At 42.7% G+C, this 17,543-nt stretch overlaps 1 protein-coding gene across 10 annotated transcripts in view; it reads left to right on the top strand.

Moving 5' to 3' along the window:
• FGFR2 (fibroblast growth factor receptor 2) overlaps positions 1-17,543 on the top strand; it is a 131,361-nt gene that overhangs the window by 97,292 nt on the left and 16,526 nt on the right. For all 10 annotated transcript variants that reach the window (XM_075935341.1, XM_075935342.1, XM_014573599.3 and 7 more), the window contains 4 exons: positions 10,696-10,847; positions 14,090-14,211; positions 14,833-14,943; positions 16,971-17,161. In XM_075935341.1, coding sequence (XP_075791456.1) covers positions 10,696-10,847; positions 14,090-14,211; positions 14,833-14,943; positions 16,971-17,161 — 576 coding nt within the window. The remainder of the gene's footprint in view (positions 1-10,695; positions 10,848-14,089; positions 14,212-14,832; positions 14,944-16,970; positions 17,162-17,543) is intronic.

Consider the following 17,543-nt stretch of genomic DNA (forward strand, 5'->3'; position numbering starts at 1 on the left):
ACAAGGAAGGGGGCTCTACAGCCTAAGCTGAGAGCAAGCTGACTTTATAGCTCAAGTTGTAGAGGTCCCATGTTCAAATCCACCTGGTGGTGGTTACTGTTGCACAGGGGAACCAAATTAGAGGGTTGAAAATCAGTAAGAACTTTTATTTCTTTTGCGGAACAATTTTATGCCTTTTAGTAAAGGAGATTGCACTGCACTTTACTGTTCTGGAGATTAGGGTTTCCATAGCTCGTGAGTTTCACCAAGGTTAATGGATGAGTATGAATACTTTCATTACTAGCAAATTTTCAGTACTGATCACAGTAATGGATCATAAGGAAATACTTTCAATCCTGCCTCCTTTTTGTGTTGAGAAGAGAGGGCATTTTACTGAGACACATTTTAAATATATGTAAATTAATTTGATGAGAATATCTAGCCTAGAAGTAACAAAAGACAGGACTATGCAGCACGTTAAAGACTAATAAGATGGTTTATTAGGTGATGAGCTTTTGTGGGCCAGCTCCATTGCCTGGAAGTAGGCAGTTTGATTCTAAAACTATGGAGATAGTAATTGAAAAGTGTAAGAAAGAGAACCTGAAGAATTATAGACCAGTCTGCCTAACTGCAATGCGTGGCAAGACACTGGCGTGCGCTTTTTATAGGATAGAATTAGAATCCAAAACAAACTTGACAAATTGGAGAATTTGGTCTGAAATCAACAAGAATGAAATTCAGGAAAGACACGTGCAAAGTTCTGCACTTAGGGAGGAACGATCAAAGGCGCGGCCACAAAATGGAGAATAGTTGGTTAGGTCCTACTGAAAAGGATCTGGGAGACATGGTGGATCATAGATTGAATGAGAGTCAGCAATGTGATGCAACTGCAAAAAAGTTTTGTGTCATTCTGGGGTGTATTAGCAGGAGTATCATGTGTAAGGCACAGAGATAAGTGTCCCACTCTGGTTGACACTGGTGAAGCCTCAGCTGGGATACCATGTCCAGATCTGGGTCTGCCCTTTGGGAAAGATCAGGATAAATGAGAGCTAGTTCAGAAACAAGCAGTACAAAATGATAGAAGGATTAGAAAACCTGACCTGTGAGGAAAGGTTAAAAAAACTGAGCATGTTTAGTCCTGAAAAAAAGAAGACTTTGAGGCAACCTCACACCAGTAGTAAAAAAGTGAAAGGCTGTTGTGAAAAGGGTGGTGGTTAGTTCTTTTCCATGTCCGCTGAAGGTAGGGCAAGAAGTAAATGGCCTAATTTGCAGCAAGGAAGATTTAGGTTGATTATAAGGAAAAACTTTCAAAATATAAGGTTAGTTAAACTCTGGAATAGGCTTCCAGGCAAGATTGTGGAATCTCCATCCCTGTAGATTTTTAATAGCAAATGGGGCAAAAGTCTGTCAGAAATAGTGTAGGTTGATTTGGTCTGGCCTTAGTATAGGGGCTGGACTTGACCTCTCAAAGTCTCTCCCAGACCTACATTTCACTGAATCTGTAATATTTCATGTACAGGTTGAACTTCCCTAGTCTTTCACGCTTGGGTCCAGCAACATCTGTGGTCTGGCGTGATTTTAGTTAGCTGGATGTGTGTATACAGCCACCAGTTCTGGCTCTCAATGTTCTGTGCTGTTATTTACTCTAATTTACCCCTAAATGTTTTCTAAGAGCCCAGTAAACAGTTGAAGTGTTGGTAATGCTGCTAGACAATATTGACCTCCCATGGCTTGGCAAACTCTCTGGTTTGGTAGTAATCAGGTGCTGGAGTAGAGGGATTCAGCCTGTAGTATTGATCTATGAATTGGGCCCTGATCCCACAAATTCTCACAAACAGATCTGTATAGAAGATATTGCCCAAAATGTTTTTCTTAATATATACTTTTATTTCAGAAATATATATATTATTTTTGTTTTCTTTCTTTTATATAATTGGCACTCAACAAGGAATGCTGCCTTGCCTGGTAGTGCTATTTAGGTTCTTTGTTATGTTACTGAGCAGAAACTCTTTCTGAAGTTTCAGTGTTTGTCAACGTGTTAAGTCCTCATTTAATGAATTTGCTTTGTATTTGCTTAGGTGCAAGCTTTCAGAAGTACTATCAGGATTTCTGTCAATAACTGATTGCATTGCTTGCTTACTAATTATGCATGTGACTTCGGATTAGCTTTTAGAATGAAGCCTTCAAAGAAACAGAAAATAGGCATTCACTGCTAGAACTTCAGAGCCTGAGTTGCAGAACTGACAGGTCTAGGTTTTAGGACATTGCATATCATAAATGCAGGCAAACATCCTTTCTTAATTAATGACAGATAGTGATACGCTCTCTTCCACAGCTGATTGCATCACATTACACTTGAATAACGATCCAAGATTTATTTATATTTTGATGCCCAATACCGTATGTGAAGTGTTTTCTTCCTGAACTGGGTAAATTCAGCGCATTCAACCCAAGGACAATTACTTCATTATAGAAGTTCACTCTGGTACATGCAGAGGGAGGGGAGTGCATGGCAGACTCTTTGCTTCCCATTTTAAGCCTGTACAAGGGGCTAGCCAGAGTCTAGGGCATTGGTGTAGCTAGGACAAGAAAAGTGGGTGGGCCCAGCTTTCAGGTAGGTGGGCAATGATGGGGGGCAGGGTAGTGGGGTGGAGATCCTTGAAGGGAGTAGGAAGGATCATATGTGCAGGAGGGATCCAGTGCCATGGGCAGGGGATGGGAGGGATCTGGTGTTTGGGAGGGTGGGGGCAGGAAGGGGGGAAGGGAGGCAGGAAAGATCTGGAGCTCTGGAGAGTGGGGCAGGAAGCGAAGGGAGGCAGGAGAGATCCATTGCCCTGGAGAGAGGGAAGCAGGAGAGATTTGGTGCCCTGTGGAGAGAAAGCAGGAGGAATGGGAGACCAGTCTCTCCATACCCCCTGCTTATTTCTCAGCAGGCAGCCCTGCTACGTTACTCTCCTTCCGGTGTTATGCATGGAGGTCCCAGTTTCCAGACCCAGCACTAGCCCCACCCACACCTTCCTCAATAAGGTATGCCCTCTGTGGGCTAGAGCTAGGGCTAGAGACCAGGGCAGCAAGATGTGGCACTGGCAGGAGAGCAGTGTGGCTAGGCCATGGATTTGGGGGGCTCCGGGCCCTGATTTGGGTAACCGGGATGCTAACTGGCTGGGCCACGGGCCACTCAGGCCCACCCATAGCTATGCCCCTTGTCTAGGAAGTTCAAAGATTGTAGAAATTTGGTTGGTTCTAGACTGATCCTCCAAAGAGAACTGAAGTAAGAGCAGGATCATAACTACACTCCCCTGAGTAGTAGTCAGTGAACCTTCTCAAGAATGAGTGGAGAGAACGTACACCACACTAGTCCAGTTAAAGGCTAGCAGAGGATCTGTTGCGTGCATGCTACAGAAGGAATTGTGATTGAGTATGGCAAAATTTTGCCTTGGATTTTCACTGTAGGGCTGTTTCTCTACATCTCCTTAACACTGGGCTTTGACTTAAAGGCACAATGTAGCACTCAATATTTACACCATAAATCTCTCAGATCATTCTGTAATTAAAACCAGAAGATGCTGTCTCTCATTGCTGAAAGGAATTCTCCATTCTAAACTTTGGGGCACAACTCAGCAAAGAGACAAGCTCTAGGATGAGGTTGTCCATGTCCCCAGAAACATGAGGCAGGAGTGATCTACTTCAAAAGGAAATGTAATAGGCAAGAAAATTTGAGTTTTCGACATAATGCTATTTAATATATTCAGATAGGTTAAACCTGCTGTTTTGTATCATTAACCTTAACCTAGGTGGAATATTCTGCATTGTTACATAGTTGATTGTTCTCTGATTTAGGTATGTAAAAGGTTAAATGGTTACCCAATAAGCATTAGTCTTACTGGCATCCTTATTGGGTAATGGGTCAACTGGAGGGCCTGGTTGGCAGGAGCAGCCCCCTGCCCAGTGGTTAACCAATTAAACAAATCATTTAACCAGATAACTAATTAAGATAGTTTTTATATCCCTAGTCTGATGCCTGATAAACGAAGATGTTTGATGTAGATTTAAAAGGCTTATTTTTGCTACTATAGAATGGGAAAAGTGCTGTTTTAAAATCACTGTCTAGCTTCAGAGCACCTGCCTTTCTCTTTTCTGAGGCAGGATTTTTATAGCCCTTCAGCTCCTATAATTCCTTGCACTGCTCCAATTAATCTATCAAAATTATATTCCCTGTGAGCATGGTCTATTCCTTTCATTGTGACTAATACTGGGGAATCCCTCCGGATTTCTCTCATCAGTCGTGCCCAGGTTAATGCAGTTCTACTGCCTATAGGGGTTAGTCAATTATACAGTTACTATGTGATGTAAACAGGTTCAGTTACATCGAAATGAAAATTGGCAAGAAATTTCAGCCATTTTTCTGCAACATTATTGCAATCCTACACTTACAGGTTTACAGTTTCTTCCAAGTTTAAATCTGAACATGTTTTTAACTCAGTAAACCCCACTGATCCTCTTCTAAGCTAAGGAAAAGAAAACATCCTATCAATGAAAAAAGTCCTGAAAACCCATTCAAATCCTTCCTTGTTGTGCATGAGGTATTAGTAAGGTATGCTAAGTAATGCATCTTTTTATTCACACATTCATGGTACAGTGCCCATTGAAAACAACAGTGGCCATCATGGTGAAGTAAAATATCTGTTGGATCACTACAACCTTTACTCAGAGTTCTGTAAATTGATGGTTTTTCATGTGAACTGTTTTAGATTGTTACGTTGCTGCTAAAGGTGAGTACGATCATCATCAATGAATAATTCTACCTGCCAAGCATCAAGAGAGCTTCTCTTCCGGCATTTGCCAGAACTCTGGGATGTTAATGATGCCCAAGCAAATTTGGGTGGAATATTCCAAATTCCTTATGCTTTTAAACTATTTCTCTCAGGAAATGCTTGCCACCTTGAGTCTACCTATTTGTAGTTGTAGAAAACAAACTGTCTTTTGTACTGCCCTGGGTATGTGTCTGATTTTCTGATGTATACTATTTATTTACATGCCATTTCATTGTTTTGTATTAGTTCAGAGCCTCTCAATTAATACAGAAGAACAGACAAGCATTTGTAAATAGTAAATGATATAGGTAGGCTATAGACATAAAGGGTGAAATCCTGATACTGTTAAAATCAATGTGCAAATTGCCAGAGACTTCAGTGGGGCATCTACTCCTTGATGTGGAAATATAGATGAAAGGTAATTTTTGTTGTACTGATAGTGCTAGATTCTTGACTGACAAGTATAAAGACAGAATAATTGCTTAGAAGATCTTTCAGTTTAAAATAAGGTATAAACAAAGGCAAGGGGAAAAGTAACAAAGAACAGTGTGACTGAATGATGAAGTAGGATTAGCATTTTGTGAGTTTTGCTGTTTGTTTAATGTTTATCATTAATTATGATGATGATTTGGCATTTTGGTCATGACCGGGGATTGAACTGGAGACCTCTATATCTAAAAGCATTGGCCTCTCTGCAACTTGAACTAAAGGTTTAGTTCTCAAATCTACGAGTTGTATACAGAATTTCATTCTCTGTGAATCAGACAAATTAATACTTCAGCTGAAAGCACTAGGGTTTATAGGCCGTAGGAAGAAGTGTGCTTTAAAGAGGAAAGGGCATAGAGGATCACAGATTGGGTCAGGGAGGAATGTTTAGGCTTAAAAGACAGCATGGAAGGAGGTCTAGCCCCCAGAATAAAGAAAATTAAAGGGCTAGGCTAGGGAAGAATGAAAGAAGATGAAAACAGAAAGGTAGGAGCTAGATTTTTCAGGTCGTTGAAGTTGAGCAGAAGGAGTGTATGTTTCATGTGGAAAGCCTGTAAAAGCAAATTGAAGAAGAATGTGATGTGGTCAGAGTGGCAGGCAAGGTAGCATATTTGGGCAGATTGAAAAAGCCTGAGCTGAATGTATAGAAGGCACAATAGGGAGGAATGAAGTGAAAAATAATAATAGCCTGGGAAAGGTATGAATGGAAAGAAGTGGGTGAATTCTGGAAACAATGACAGCATTAGTGTGGGAAGGGAAGAGAGGAGAGGAGAGGATAAAATTGAGGTTTTGAGCTTCAAGAGTATATGGGATAGTGGAGTTCCTCCATTTTGCTCAAATTGGTCTGCATATTTCTAGTTGTGCTCTCAGTTCATTTTATGAAGTATTATTTTAAAGGGCATTTGTGAAAGGAAATACTGTAGCTAAGTGAAAATGGAACTCAAATTCTAATCCTGGGCCTTATACTCGCTCACTGTGTGGCTCTGGGCAATTATTTGTATCTCACTGTCGTGTTGTGGGGATTCTGTTTGGTTAAAGTGCATTCACCGCTTTGTAGAGTTGGTGGTAATGGCCTATTTATGTCCCTAATGGACAAGGTATTTAGTGCACAGAATCATTTGTGCCATGTATTTGTCTTCTATAAATGGATGATCTTTAATGATGATTCATTTGTGTTTTGAAAGAAGACTTTAGTTTGATTTGTCATAGTCATTTGTACCCGAACACATACATCACAGGTGTAGAAGTTGGAGCTGATCAGTGGCAACCCAGATTTCTTTTGAAGGCTAGGTGGCCGATCAGCTGTAAAAGCTATTCTGTTTACTGCTATGTCAATTTGCTAAAGGCAGCCCAGAACATCTTTCTCCCCATCAGAGTTTTTTCTAGATGGACAGCCTCTGGGGAGCTATATCAAGAGGTGAATTCCACTTGATGCGACATCACAGTCCTGAGGATCTTACTTTGAAAAATACATTAAAGCAAAACAAAAGACGTTGTCCCCCCACACGAGCTCCAAAGTCATGATTACTAATGTATTTCTGAGATCTTAGGGCACGTCTATATTTACCGCACTATCGATGCTCCAGAGGTCAGTCTTCTAGTGTTTGATTTAGTGGGTCTAGTATAGACACGCAAATTGAATGCTGGGGGCAGCCCCACCGGTGTCTAGTACTCCTTCTTGTGCACGGAGTAAGGGAAGCCAACAGAGCGTTTGCTTCCATTGGCCTCCTGCTGAGTGGATGCCACCAGGGCTCGGTTTAGGGTAAGCCAACTCTAGATTTTTTGCATAGCTGGATTTACGTACCTTAAGCCAACCTTCCTGGTCTAGTATAGACTAGACTCTAGTCTTATCAAAATATACCATGGGAGGGCATCATTACCCACCATATCCTCCACCCTCCTTAGAGCTGCATTCCTGGACATTAAGCAATTTGATGAGCAATGACATTGTAACAATACTGGGGTTTAAAGTAGTTGGGAACCAAAGTGCAGTAGCCTGACATGAGAGGCAACAAGGATGTGCAGGATGAGTTTCAGTGGCATTCACAGGAGAATGTCTTTCTCTCGCTGGGTGAATCCTGATGGTGTTGGGAGCTGATTTATTTATCATTTTTTCCATTTCATTGTATTGCTGAATATCTGGAACAAATGTGAACCATGTGGCCTGCTAATACTGTACACCAACCACGTGTCATTCAGCTGTGTGTGAGCTGTGAGCTCAGGATTGACCTCAGGATTGACTCCTGCTCCCTGCTATGATTAAGATCAGGTGTTTTACTCATACTGATGTATTCAAGCTCTGGTTTGGGATGGGAGCAAGCCAGGCTACTCTTCAAAGATCTCCTGCCAGCTGATTGAGGCTTGGTGTTGATGGCAGCATTGCAAGAGAACCTCCATCCTACGCTTACCAACAAGATAATGGATTTCCAGGAAGATTGCAAATATCTGGGGGAGGAAGGGAAAGATGGACTCAAAACTAAAGGCAGAGACAGGGTGGCAATAAGAGGGTCTAGGGAATGGGGAGGGGGGGAAGCTATTTTGTTTTTAAGTGATCTTGCAACAGTGAGATTAAATAGCAGTTGGATGCAGGCAAGAGAACTGCCATAAGTAAGGTGACATCTTCTCTTTATTTGTGCAAAAATTCTTATAATCCTGCACACATACCCTGTTACATTGCTGGGTGCCAGTTTTGCTTTGCAGTTAGCATTAAAGGCCTCTAACATTACAGGCAGTCCCCAAGTTACGCGGATCTGACTTACGTCGGATCCGCAGTTACGAACAGGGCTTTTCTCGCCCTGGAGGACGCGAGCGGCGGGACGCCCAGATGCGTCGCGGTCCCGTCACCGGCATCCTCCGGGGCAAGAAAAGCTGCTCCACGTCTCCCTGGTCTGCTGGGGGGAGCTCCCCCCCCCCCAGCAGACCAGGGAGACGCGGAGCAAAGCCGCGGAGGATGCGGGCGGGACCGCGGCGCATCTCGGCGGTCCTGCTACCCGCATCTCCCTGGTCTGCTGGGGGGGGGGCGCAGCTAGTGCGTTCCCCCCCACGCCCCCCAGCGGACCAGGCTTTTCTCGCCGACGACGCCTGGGGTAGAGCAGCTGGGGCGCTGCTGGGTTGGTCCCGCAGCGCCGCTCCTCGGCGCTACTGGACCAACCCGGCAGCACCCCAGCTGCTCTGTCAGGCGTCCAAATTCAGCCACTGTTGAAACTGATCAGCAGCTGATTCCAGGAAGCCCAGGGCAGAGCAACTCTGCCTTGGGCTTCCTGTAGTCAGCCGCTGGTCAGTTTCAGCAGCGGCTGAATCTGGACGCCAGTTCCGACTTACATACAAATCCAACTTAAGAACAGACCTACAGTCCCTATCTTGTACGTAACCCGGGGACTGCCTGTATACCGTGAATTCCTGAATGTCTGTCTGGGATGTCTGTATGCATCGACTGAGGAGCTGTGACGCTATCCATAGAGCTGGGGAGGAGGAAGTGGAATTAAAACTTCTTTCCATTATAAAAACTAAAAGTGCAAAAGTTCTTTTAATTTTTCAATGTTTAAAATGGAGTCAATTTTTCATTCCCCCCTCCCCAAATCTTAAAGAATGTTTTTCAATATTTTTAAAAAATTCTATTAATATGGTTATTGAAAATGTTCTTTATCCAAAAACTTGTTTGATTTTTTTTTTAGTGAGCTGAAAAGATCAATATCCTTTTTATGTTTTCAGTAATAATTTAGGAGAAGGGGGGGGGGACAAAAAAAAAGCCCTAACAAAAAATAACATTACATTCCCCTCGTCTCCCCAAATAAAATATTTAATCAACACTGATAAGTTGTTTTTTATAAAAAGTCCCACTGAACTCAGTGGTAGTAGTTCCATTAGTTCTATTGACTTCAGGGAGGTCAGAAATTTACCTCTTTGAGGTTTTGTTTGGAAGGGGGATTGTGTTGTAAATATAATTATTTCTGTGATTAGTTGGGATATGACTCTGAACCTGTCCTTAGAACAGGACTTTTCTGTATTTTGTTGAGCTCTCAAACTATTCTAGCCAAGTTGAATACCAAGTAAATAGTTTCAGAGGAGTAGCCATGTTAGTCTGTAACTTTAAAAACAAGTAGTCCTGTGGCACCTGAGAGACTAACAACATATATATATCATGAGCATGAGGAAGTGGGTTTTGCCCACAAAAGCTCATGTTCCAAAATATATAGCCCTCCTTTTCTCTCCACTCTGCTCATCTAAGGAAGTGGGTTTTGCCCATAAAAGCTCCTGATACTATATATATAAAACCCTCCTTTTCTCTCCACTGTGCTCATCTGAGGAAGTGGGTTTTGCCCATGAAAGCTCATGATACCAAGTAAATAGAAATTCTTAGAAAATAAGTGTATTAATTTGTTTGTAGGGTAAAACTAATAAAAAGGACAAGTGTGAATGTTTCATCCTGGCTACGTCTACATTGGCCCCTTTTCCGAAAGGGGCATGCTAATTTTACAGGTCGTAATAGGGAAATCCGCGGGGGATTTAAATATCCCCTGCGGCATTTAAATAAAAATGTCCGCCGCTTTTTTCCGGCTTTTAGAAAAGCCGGAAAAGAGCGTCTACACTGGCCCCGATCCTCCGGAATAAAGCCCTTTTCCGGAGGATCTCTTATTCTTACTTCAAAGTAGGAATAAGAGATCCTCCGGAAAAGGGCTTTTTTCCGGAGGATCGGGGCCAGTGTAGGTTTTGTTTGGAAGGGGGATTGTGTTGTAAATATAATTATTTCTTTGATTAGTTGGGATATGACTCTGAACCTGTCCTTAGAACAGGACTTTTTTCTAAAAGCCGGAAAAAAGCGGCGGACATTTTTATTTAAATGCTGCGGGGGATATTTAAATCCCCCGCGGATTTCCCTATTACGACCTGTAAAATTAGCATGCCCCTTTCGGAAAAGGGACCAGTGTAGACGTAGCCCCTGTGTAGAATGGAAGAGGAAAACTGATGCCAACTTAATTAATAATGAATATGTTTAAACATATAGCACTCTGGCTACGCTACTCTGCGGCTACGTCTACACTGGCATGATTTTCCGGAAATGCTTTTAACATGATCTTATATGAGATCGTCAGTGCTTTTGCAGAAATTCAAGCAGCCAGTGTAGACAGCTGGCAAGTTTTTCCGCAAAAGCAGATGATTTTGCAGAAAAACTTGCCAGTCTAGACACAGCCTGCTAGTGCAACTGACTCCTCCTCATTGACTTTTGGAGTCAGTGCTTTACTTGGAAAGGAAGATAAACATGTCCAAATGTACACTAGTATTTTCAAGTGAAGCTTGTGGTTTCATCCACTCTTCATTTTCTTGAATATCAGCTGGTTTGGTTACAATGTATTGCCATTGTTGAGTAGCTGGGCCAATATTACATCTCCTTTTGCATCTTGCATTCCAATAATAGGTGTCTGCAGATTCTAGTTCCTCCATGAACTCCAACACACCTCTGGTGAGGATAACAACTCGTCTCTCATCAAATGCTGATGCCCCAATGCTAGCAGGTGTCTCAGAGTATGAACTACCAGAGGATCCAAAATGGGAATTCCCTAGAGATAAGTAAGTTAGACGATTTTCATTAACACCGCGTGTAGACATCTGAAAATCACAACTTGATACTTTGAAAAGGTTTTCTTTCCAAAATTCTTCAAGGATTACTTTAATTGTATGTATTTTCCTTAATACAATTAAATGAAAATCCCAAATATGGGAACTCTTTCTAAAAATGTCAGATTCAGTTCTGTTTTATGAGTCCAATATTTATAATTCTGATTTATTTTAAAATTTTCCGATGTCCCTCAGAGACATTTAGATAACCATATTCCACCTGTAGAAAACTTTAGTAAATCTATATAACTGACCTGTTAGTAGTAAAGGAATAGGGCCAAGTCTACATTGGCACTTTACAGTGCTGTAACTTTCTGACTTAGGCGTGTGAAAATACAGCATTGGGAACTGTACTCCCCTCACAGAGGTGGTTTACATAGAGCGCTAGGAGAGCAGTCTCACAGGGCTAGTGCTGTGGCCACATCGGCTGCACTTTAAACTATTAACTGTAGACAAAGTCTTACTCTTAACTGTGGTTTAGCAATGAGCCAAGAGATTATACAGTCTGGATCAACACTCGGTCATATCTCATTTGCAGTAAAGTTAATGGACAATCACACCCATGGGATTCCTTTCCATTAAACCATGTCTCTTAATCGATTTGGGTAATTAATAAATAGAAAGTGTAGTACAATGCTAACGGAGATAATCAGTTTTGGCCCCTGAGGAACTTTTTCTTTTCTGAATTAAACTATTCTGAAAAATCTATTCTTAGGCATGTAATAAGACTGAGTATCTGCAAGATGGGCTGGAGCATAATCTTGACCATAAATATCATCCAGGGTTTTAATCTGAATGCATAAGTACTATGAAATATTAACTGGGATAAAACCACAAACCTAGAGTAAAGTTAATATTAATTAAAAAAAAATCCCATTAGGTTGGTTAGAGAAAACGACTTGTTTTTACCATGAATGTTGCCTTTGTAAGATCAGTCTGTTGCATAGAGGAGTTGTAATCATGTATATTTTGAGAACGGTTATGGAAATTATTTGAATTATGTAGCCAAAAACTGGTGCAATGTACTGTAATTGCCACCTGCAATGTTCTGGTCAACAGTGGGGGTCTGTGTGCCTAATTTCATCAGCTTTTACCTTGCGGGGATTCACTAAATGTGGAACATTTTAGAGTGCTAAACGTTTAAAAACAGTCTTTAGCACAAAAGTAGGTGGAGCTGCTTTGCAATGAAAGGAGGCTATTTAGAGGCATTTTATTAGGTTTGGGGGGCAGCAAGCACATAACGACAGGATTGTTACGCTGGTGCTAGCAGTGCAATAACACATAAATTAACCATTTTCCAATGCAAATGTTTGTTCTCTGCCAAGACCTTAAATTCAATTTTAGCTCTGGATAAAACGCCAAATGACCTCAGCATAGCATACACTGCCCTTCAGTCTTTGCACCTTTTCAAGCTAGGTGTGCACACTAAAAACAACCCCAAAGCATGTTGATTAATTTTCACTAGTATTATGGTTCAATTAAAAAAACAATATTTAAAGAAAGTCCCTCCAGTTGCCCCAGCAGGAAATATCTTTCTGTTGTTTTTTCCGTTATAACCAAGAACATCAGCACATAAGAACGTCCATACTGGATCAGACCAAAGGTCCATCTAGCCCAGTATCCTGTCTGCCAGCAGTGGCCAATGCCAGGTGTCCCAGAGGCAATGAACAGAAAAAGTAATCACCAAGTGATCTCCTGTTGTCCATTCCCAGCTTCTGACACTGGAGGCTAGGCAAGGAAATGAATGTGTTTTTTAAAATAATTTAGCACTGGTCGAATGTATTCCTGCTGGCCAAAGCCTCCTTTTACTACAGTGGTAACAGATATAATCCAGGGCGCAGCACTTTTTTCTGAACTTTACTTTCCTGCAGACAGGAGCTGGGAAACTCAGGAGGGAGTTTGGGGAGCATACAGCATGGAAATTGTCCCCATAGGGATCATACTGAGACACAGTTCTAGGTAAACAGAACACACTGATTTCCTCCCTGGTGAGAGGAATGGAAGGATTGGGAAAGGGGCATCCTGCCTCTGACTGGGAAGGGCGGAGAAGGTGCACTATAAGGGAGCACTTTGGGGAGAGGTGTTGCTCCAGAGAGCACTTACACCAATAACTGGCCCACCAGGACAGAGGCTGCCTCTGTTTAAGTGGTGCCAGGGCTCGCAAGGGAAGAACAGAGCCAGGGAGAGCCATCAGCATCAGTGGCAGTTCCTGGCAGTGGTTCAAGCCTGGGAGGCATTTAGAGAGAAGCTTTCTTATGCTTTCACAGCTGCTTTAGAGAAACAGCTCTTCCCAGCCCCCCACCCCTCTGGACTAGCTGCTTGGTTGTCACTGGCTTTTCCGCCTTTCCATACCTTCTCACCTATTCCTTCCTTCCTTCTCTTCCCCTCTCCCACAAGCAGAACGTTCCCTGGCCACCTCTGTGTCACAGCTCTGGACTCTTCAGTGGGAGAAAGAGGGGTTGTTACCCAGTATGGCACTTGCTGGGGCACTGTTTTTGTGCTACCTACTCCCTTCAGTTCAAGACCTTGTTAGCGAGAGACTTGCTGCCCCTGCCTTGAAGCAGGAAATGGAAAGAGAAATTTGATTTAAAATTAAACTGTTCAGAAGCCATTTTAATGCCTTAATTGCCTCCAGACTCTGGGTGTATGCCAGATGAGCCACAGATATTTAAAAGGTCCCTAAGGTGTTGATACCACCCTAGAACACAAAAATTGTGCCAACTCCAACTTAAACAAGCAGAGTTGGAATCAAACACAGAGCCACACACACAAATAAATTCTTTCTCGTCACCCTGCAGCCTGGCTGGAAAAGAAGAAAAAGACAACCGTACAGTCATGTGAAAAGTGCAGCTGCTGTTGGTTGATCTGAAACATTGCATTTTGGTTGCATCAATTTTTCAGGACTACATATCGTGAGCCCTGCAAATCTGACCAGCTAGCCATCAAGTAGGGTGTCTGGTCTTCTAAGTAAAGGGAGAGTTCAAAAACTGGTGGTGTTAACTGTTCTGGCAGTAGTGAATACTCACTGTAGTGTCACTAAAAACCAGTATGCATGAAAACTGCTATGCAACAGGAGTTTCAATTGTTCTTTGATAAATGCTTCATGCTGTAGCAAGTTGTTGAAAGTTTTTTTTTTTTATGTTTTGCTCTGGAGCTTTGCTGGCTGTGTGCTAATTCTCTGTTTACACCTCTAGGTTGACCCTGGGTAAACCGCTTGGAGAAGGTTGCTTTGGGCAAGTAGTCATGGCAGAAGCAGTGGGAATCGACAAAGACAGACCAAAAGAGGCAGTTACTGTGGCAGTGAAAATGCTGAAAGGTAAAAGGAAAAGGGGAGGTGAAGTGGTCATTTTTATCAAGAAAGTTTCTTTTGGGGCATCTGATCTCTCTTGTTATGGGGAGGTCAGAGTGCACATAGTTGACCTCAGCCTTCAGCAGTTTTCAGTATAAATCAGTGCCTTTGACAGCCTATTTATCTCCAGCAATAGGTATTTACAGCAACTGAAGTCTTGTTAGAACTGTTCCGTTTTCTTGTCTGTTGATTTCATTCACAGGAGACACTGTAGATAGGTAGCTATACCCATAATTTTCCATTTTCAGGTGGACAGGTATGTTTGTTATAAAGATTAGGTCTCAGAAAAGATGTAACTGTTACTTATTTGAGAGTTCAGTGCAGGTTTTGCAGACTGGCAATCTCCCCATATTGTTTGCTTTTTTTTTGCCAAACGTTGAATGAGTGGGGGTAGGACGGAGGTTGACCAGTCTGTTTCAGGAGACTAAAACCTGTTTATTAGGTCACATGCTATGAATCCTGGATGCTCATATTTATTCCTAAACCCAAGTCCTTCAGATGTTATCACATGAGCTGATAAATGGCTGACAACCCAAGTGAAGCTGGCTCTCCAGAAAATGTGAGATGAACTTGTTTTCTCTTGTGCAGATGATGCTACAGAAAAAGACCTATCCGACCTGGTGTCAGAGATGGAGATGATGAAAATGATTGGGAAGCACAAAAATATCATCAATCTTCTTGGAGCCTGTACACAGGATGGTGAGTAAAAAGCAGAAAGCTAGCCAGTGCTTTCATTCAAACAGGTCTGGAAGTGTCTCATTTATCATCATTTTTCAGGAGTTTTTAAGGAAACAGTCATGCTGTGATGGGATTTGCAGATATTTCTTTAGCTTAGCAGCAATATTTTAACTTCCATATCTGATTATAAACAGCCTTTGCAGCTGTAATGTTAGGAGGAATACGGCATAGTGTCAAACCTCTCTAAGTTATCTCTGGAAAAGTGTTTTTAACAGCAGTTTTACACACTTTATTCCTACACTGTCAGTCCTGTTGTAGTGAAACTTTTAATAATGTAATTTGGAAGGGATGGCTTTAACGCTGTAAATGTTTGACCATTTTGTTATTACAAGCTTATTATGAGGTATAAGGGAATCCAGTACCGAGTAAAGGTGACAGGAAAACTTTTTTTTTTTTAAATCTCAGAGGGGTAGCCAATAGTCTGTAACTTTAAAATCCGTGAGTAGTCCTGTGGCACCTTTGGGTACATTTAAACTGCAGAGAGGTATTTTGGAGGTATCCCAAAAAAGCTACCCTTCGTCTACACTAGCTGCCCGTTATTTTCAAATATTTTTCAAAATAATGGGCACGCTCTTTTGCCCTCCCAGTGAACCTCACTGCACTAGCGTTAAGGGATGGCTCGAAATAGCACATTATTTCAAAATTTGGTGCTGTGCCAAATTTCAAAATAAGCTATTTTGAAATAGATTTGAGATAAGTTATTTCGAGTTCAGGGTGATGTGTAGACTAACAAAAGTATATAGTATAAGTTTGAGACTAATAAAAATATATAGTACAGGTTGCATCTCCCAAAATGGGCAATCTCTGGTCCGGCAACATCTGTGGTCCAGCACGATCCTGGGTGTTCCTGGATCAGAGAGCCCAGTAGCTTAGTAGCAGGAGGGCTATCCAAAAGTGGGGCCGGGATGAAGCAGCAGTATGGGGCAGGGTTTGGAGCTGGCTACAACCCTGAGGAGCCCACAGCAGTGGGGCTGGAGCCAGCAGCAGTTCCTGCCACCTTTTGGCACTGAGACCGGGTCCAGGGCAGCACCCTCAGCGCAGGACTGGGCAGTCGACAGCCAGTGGTAGTGTAGGGCTGGGGACAGAACCCCAGGTATCCCGCAGAAGCGACACCAGAGCCTGCGAGCTGTCTCAGGCCCAGAGCTCAAGCCGTCAGCAGGACTGGGCTAGGGCTGACGGTGGTTCCAGCTGTCTGTGGTAGTGCGGGGCCAGAGGGCCAGAGCCTTGGGCAGCTCGTGGGAGCATGGAACCATAGCCTGCGGGCTGCCACGGAGCTGGAGTCTGGGCCCTTGACAGTACCCAGGAGCCCTTGGCAGCGGGACTGGGACTAGAGTTAGCCCCCACCAGCCCACGGTAGTGGGACCAGGATTGAAGCCAGCAGTAGCCCTTGGCAGCCTGCGGTAGTGGGGCCAGGTCCGAATCTGTGGCAGCCCACAGGCAGCCTCTAACCAGGGCAGAAGGATCAGGGCCATCCGGGGCTGGGAGCAGTCAGGGGCCCCTGGAGCTGGTAGTGCTAAGTGCTGAGGTGCTGTGGCAGGGGACCTTTCCCGGTCCAGCAAATCCCCTGATTCAGAACCGGTCAGGTCCGGAGGATGCTGGACCAGGGAGCTTTCGTGGGTTAAGGAGGCAATGCCATCTTTTGGGAGTTTCATGTATTTTTTGTTTTGCAAATGATCGAAGTGCAGGAAACAGCATGGTCTGAAAGGAATAAACTCAAGGCTGGGATTTAGGAACTCTCGAGTACCTGATTCTGCCACTGATTTGTGGGGTGGCCTTACACAAGTCACATAACTATGATTCTCTTTCCTTTTTCCCTATCTTTAAAATGGTACTTGCTAATTTCCCAGGGCTGCTGTGTAGCTAAGTTAGTGAATGTATGTGTGTACAGTGCAATGAAGATGCAAAGCACTATATAAGATTCTGTTTAAAATTATTTTACCTTTTGTCCCTTTTTCAACTCTCCTGTTATCTGTTCTGTTTATCTGAAGGTCCATTGTATGTGATAGTGGAATATGCTTCTAAAGGGAATCTACGGGAATACCTACGAGCACGGCGACCCCCTGGAATGGAATATTCATTTGATATCAACAGGGTACCAGAGGAGCAGATGACATTCAAAGACTTAGTATCATGCACATACCAACTGGCAAGGGGCATGGACTACTTGGCTTCACAGAAAGTAGGTAGAGATAGGCAAATGGTGCACAAAACTTTCTGGGAATCTTTGTTTGAGGCTTTAAATTAATTCACTTGAATTTTGTCTGTCCCATTTTGTGTTAATTGAAGAACGTATTTACCGGTAGAAATGTTAGTGAAAGCCCCATTCATGTCAATGGGACTCTACTTGTGCTTAAAGTTATGCTCATGCTTAAGAACTTGGCTAAATCAGGGTTGAAAAACTTTCCATAAATATCGGAAAATTCATAATTGCAGGAACATAATTGTTCATACTGAACAAATCTTAAACTGCTCATGGGTATTTGTGAACAGAAGATGAGGCAAAAACAAAATAAACAAACCTCTGAATAAATTATTCACTGCAAATTATGCCTCAACTTTGC

The sequence above is a fragment of the Pelodiscus sinensis genome, chromosome 8 (assembly GCF_049634645.1).
Source record: "Pelodiscus sinensis isolate JC-2024 chromosome 8, ASM4963464v1, whole genome shotgun sequence".
NCBI classification, from domain to species: domain Eukaryota; kingdom Metazoa; phylum Chordata; order Testudines; family Trionychidae; genus Pelodiscus; species Pelodiscus sinensis.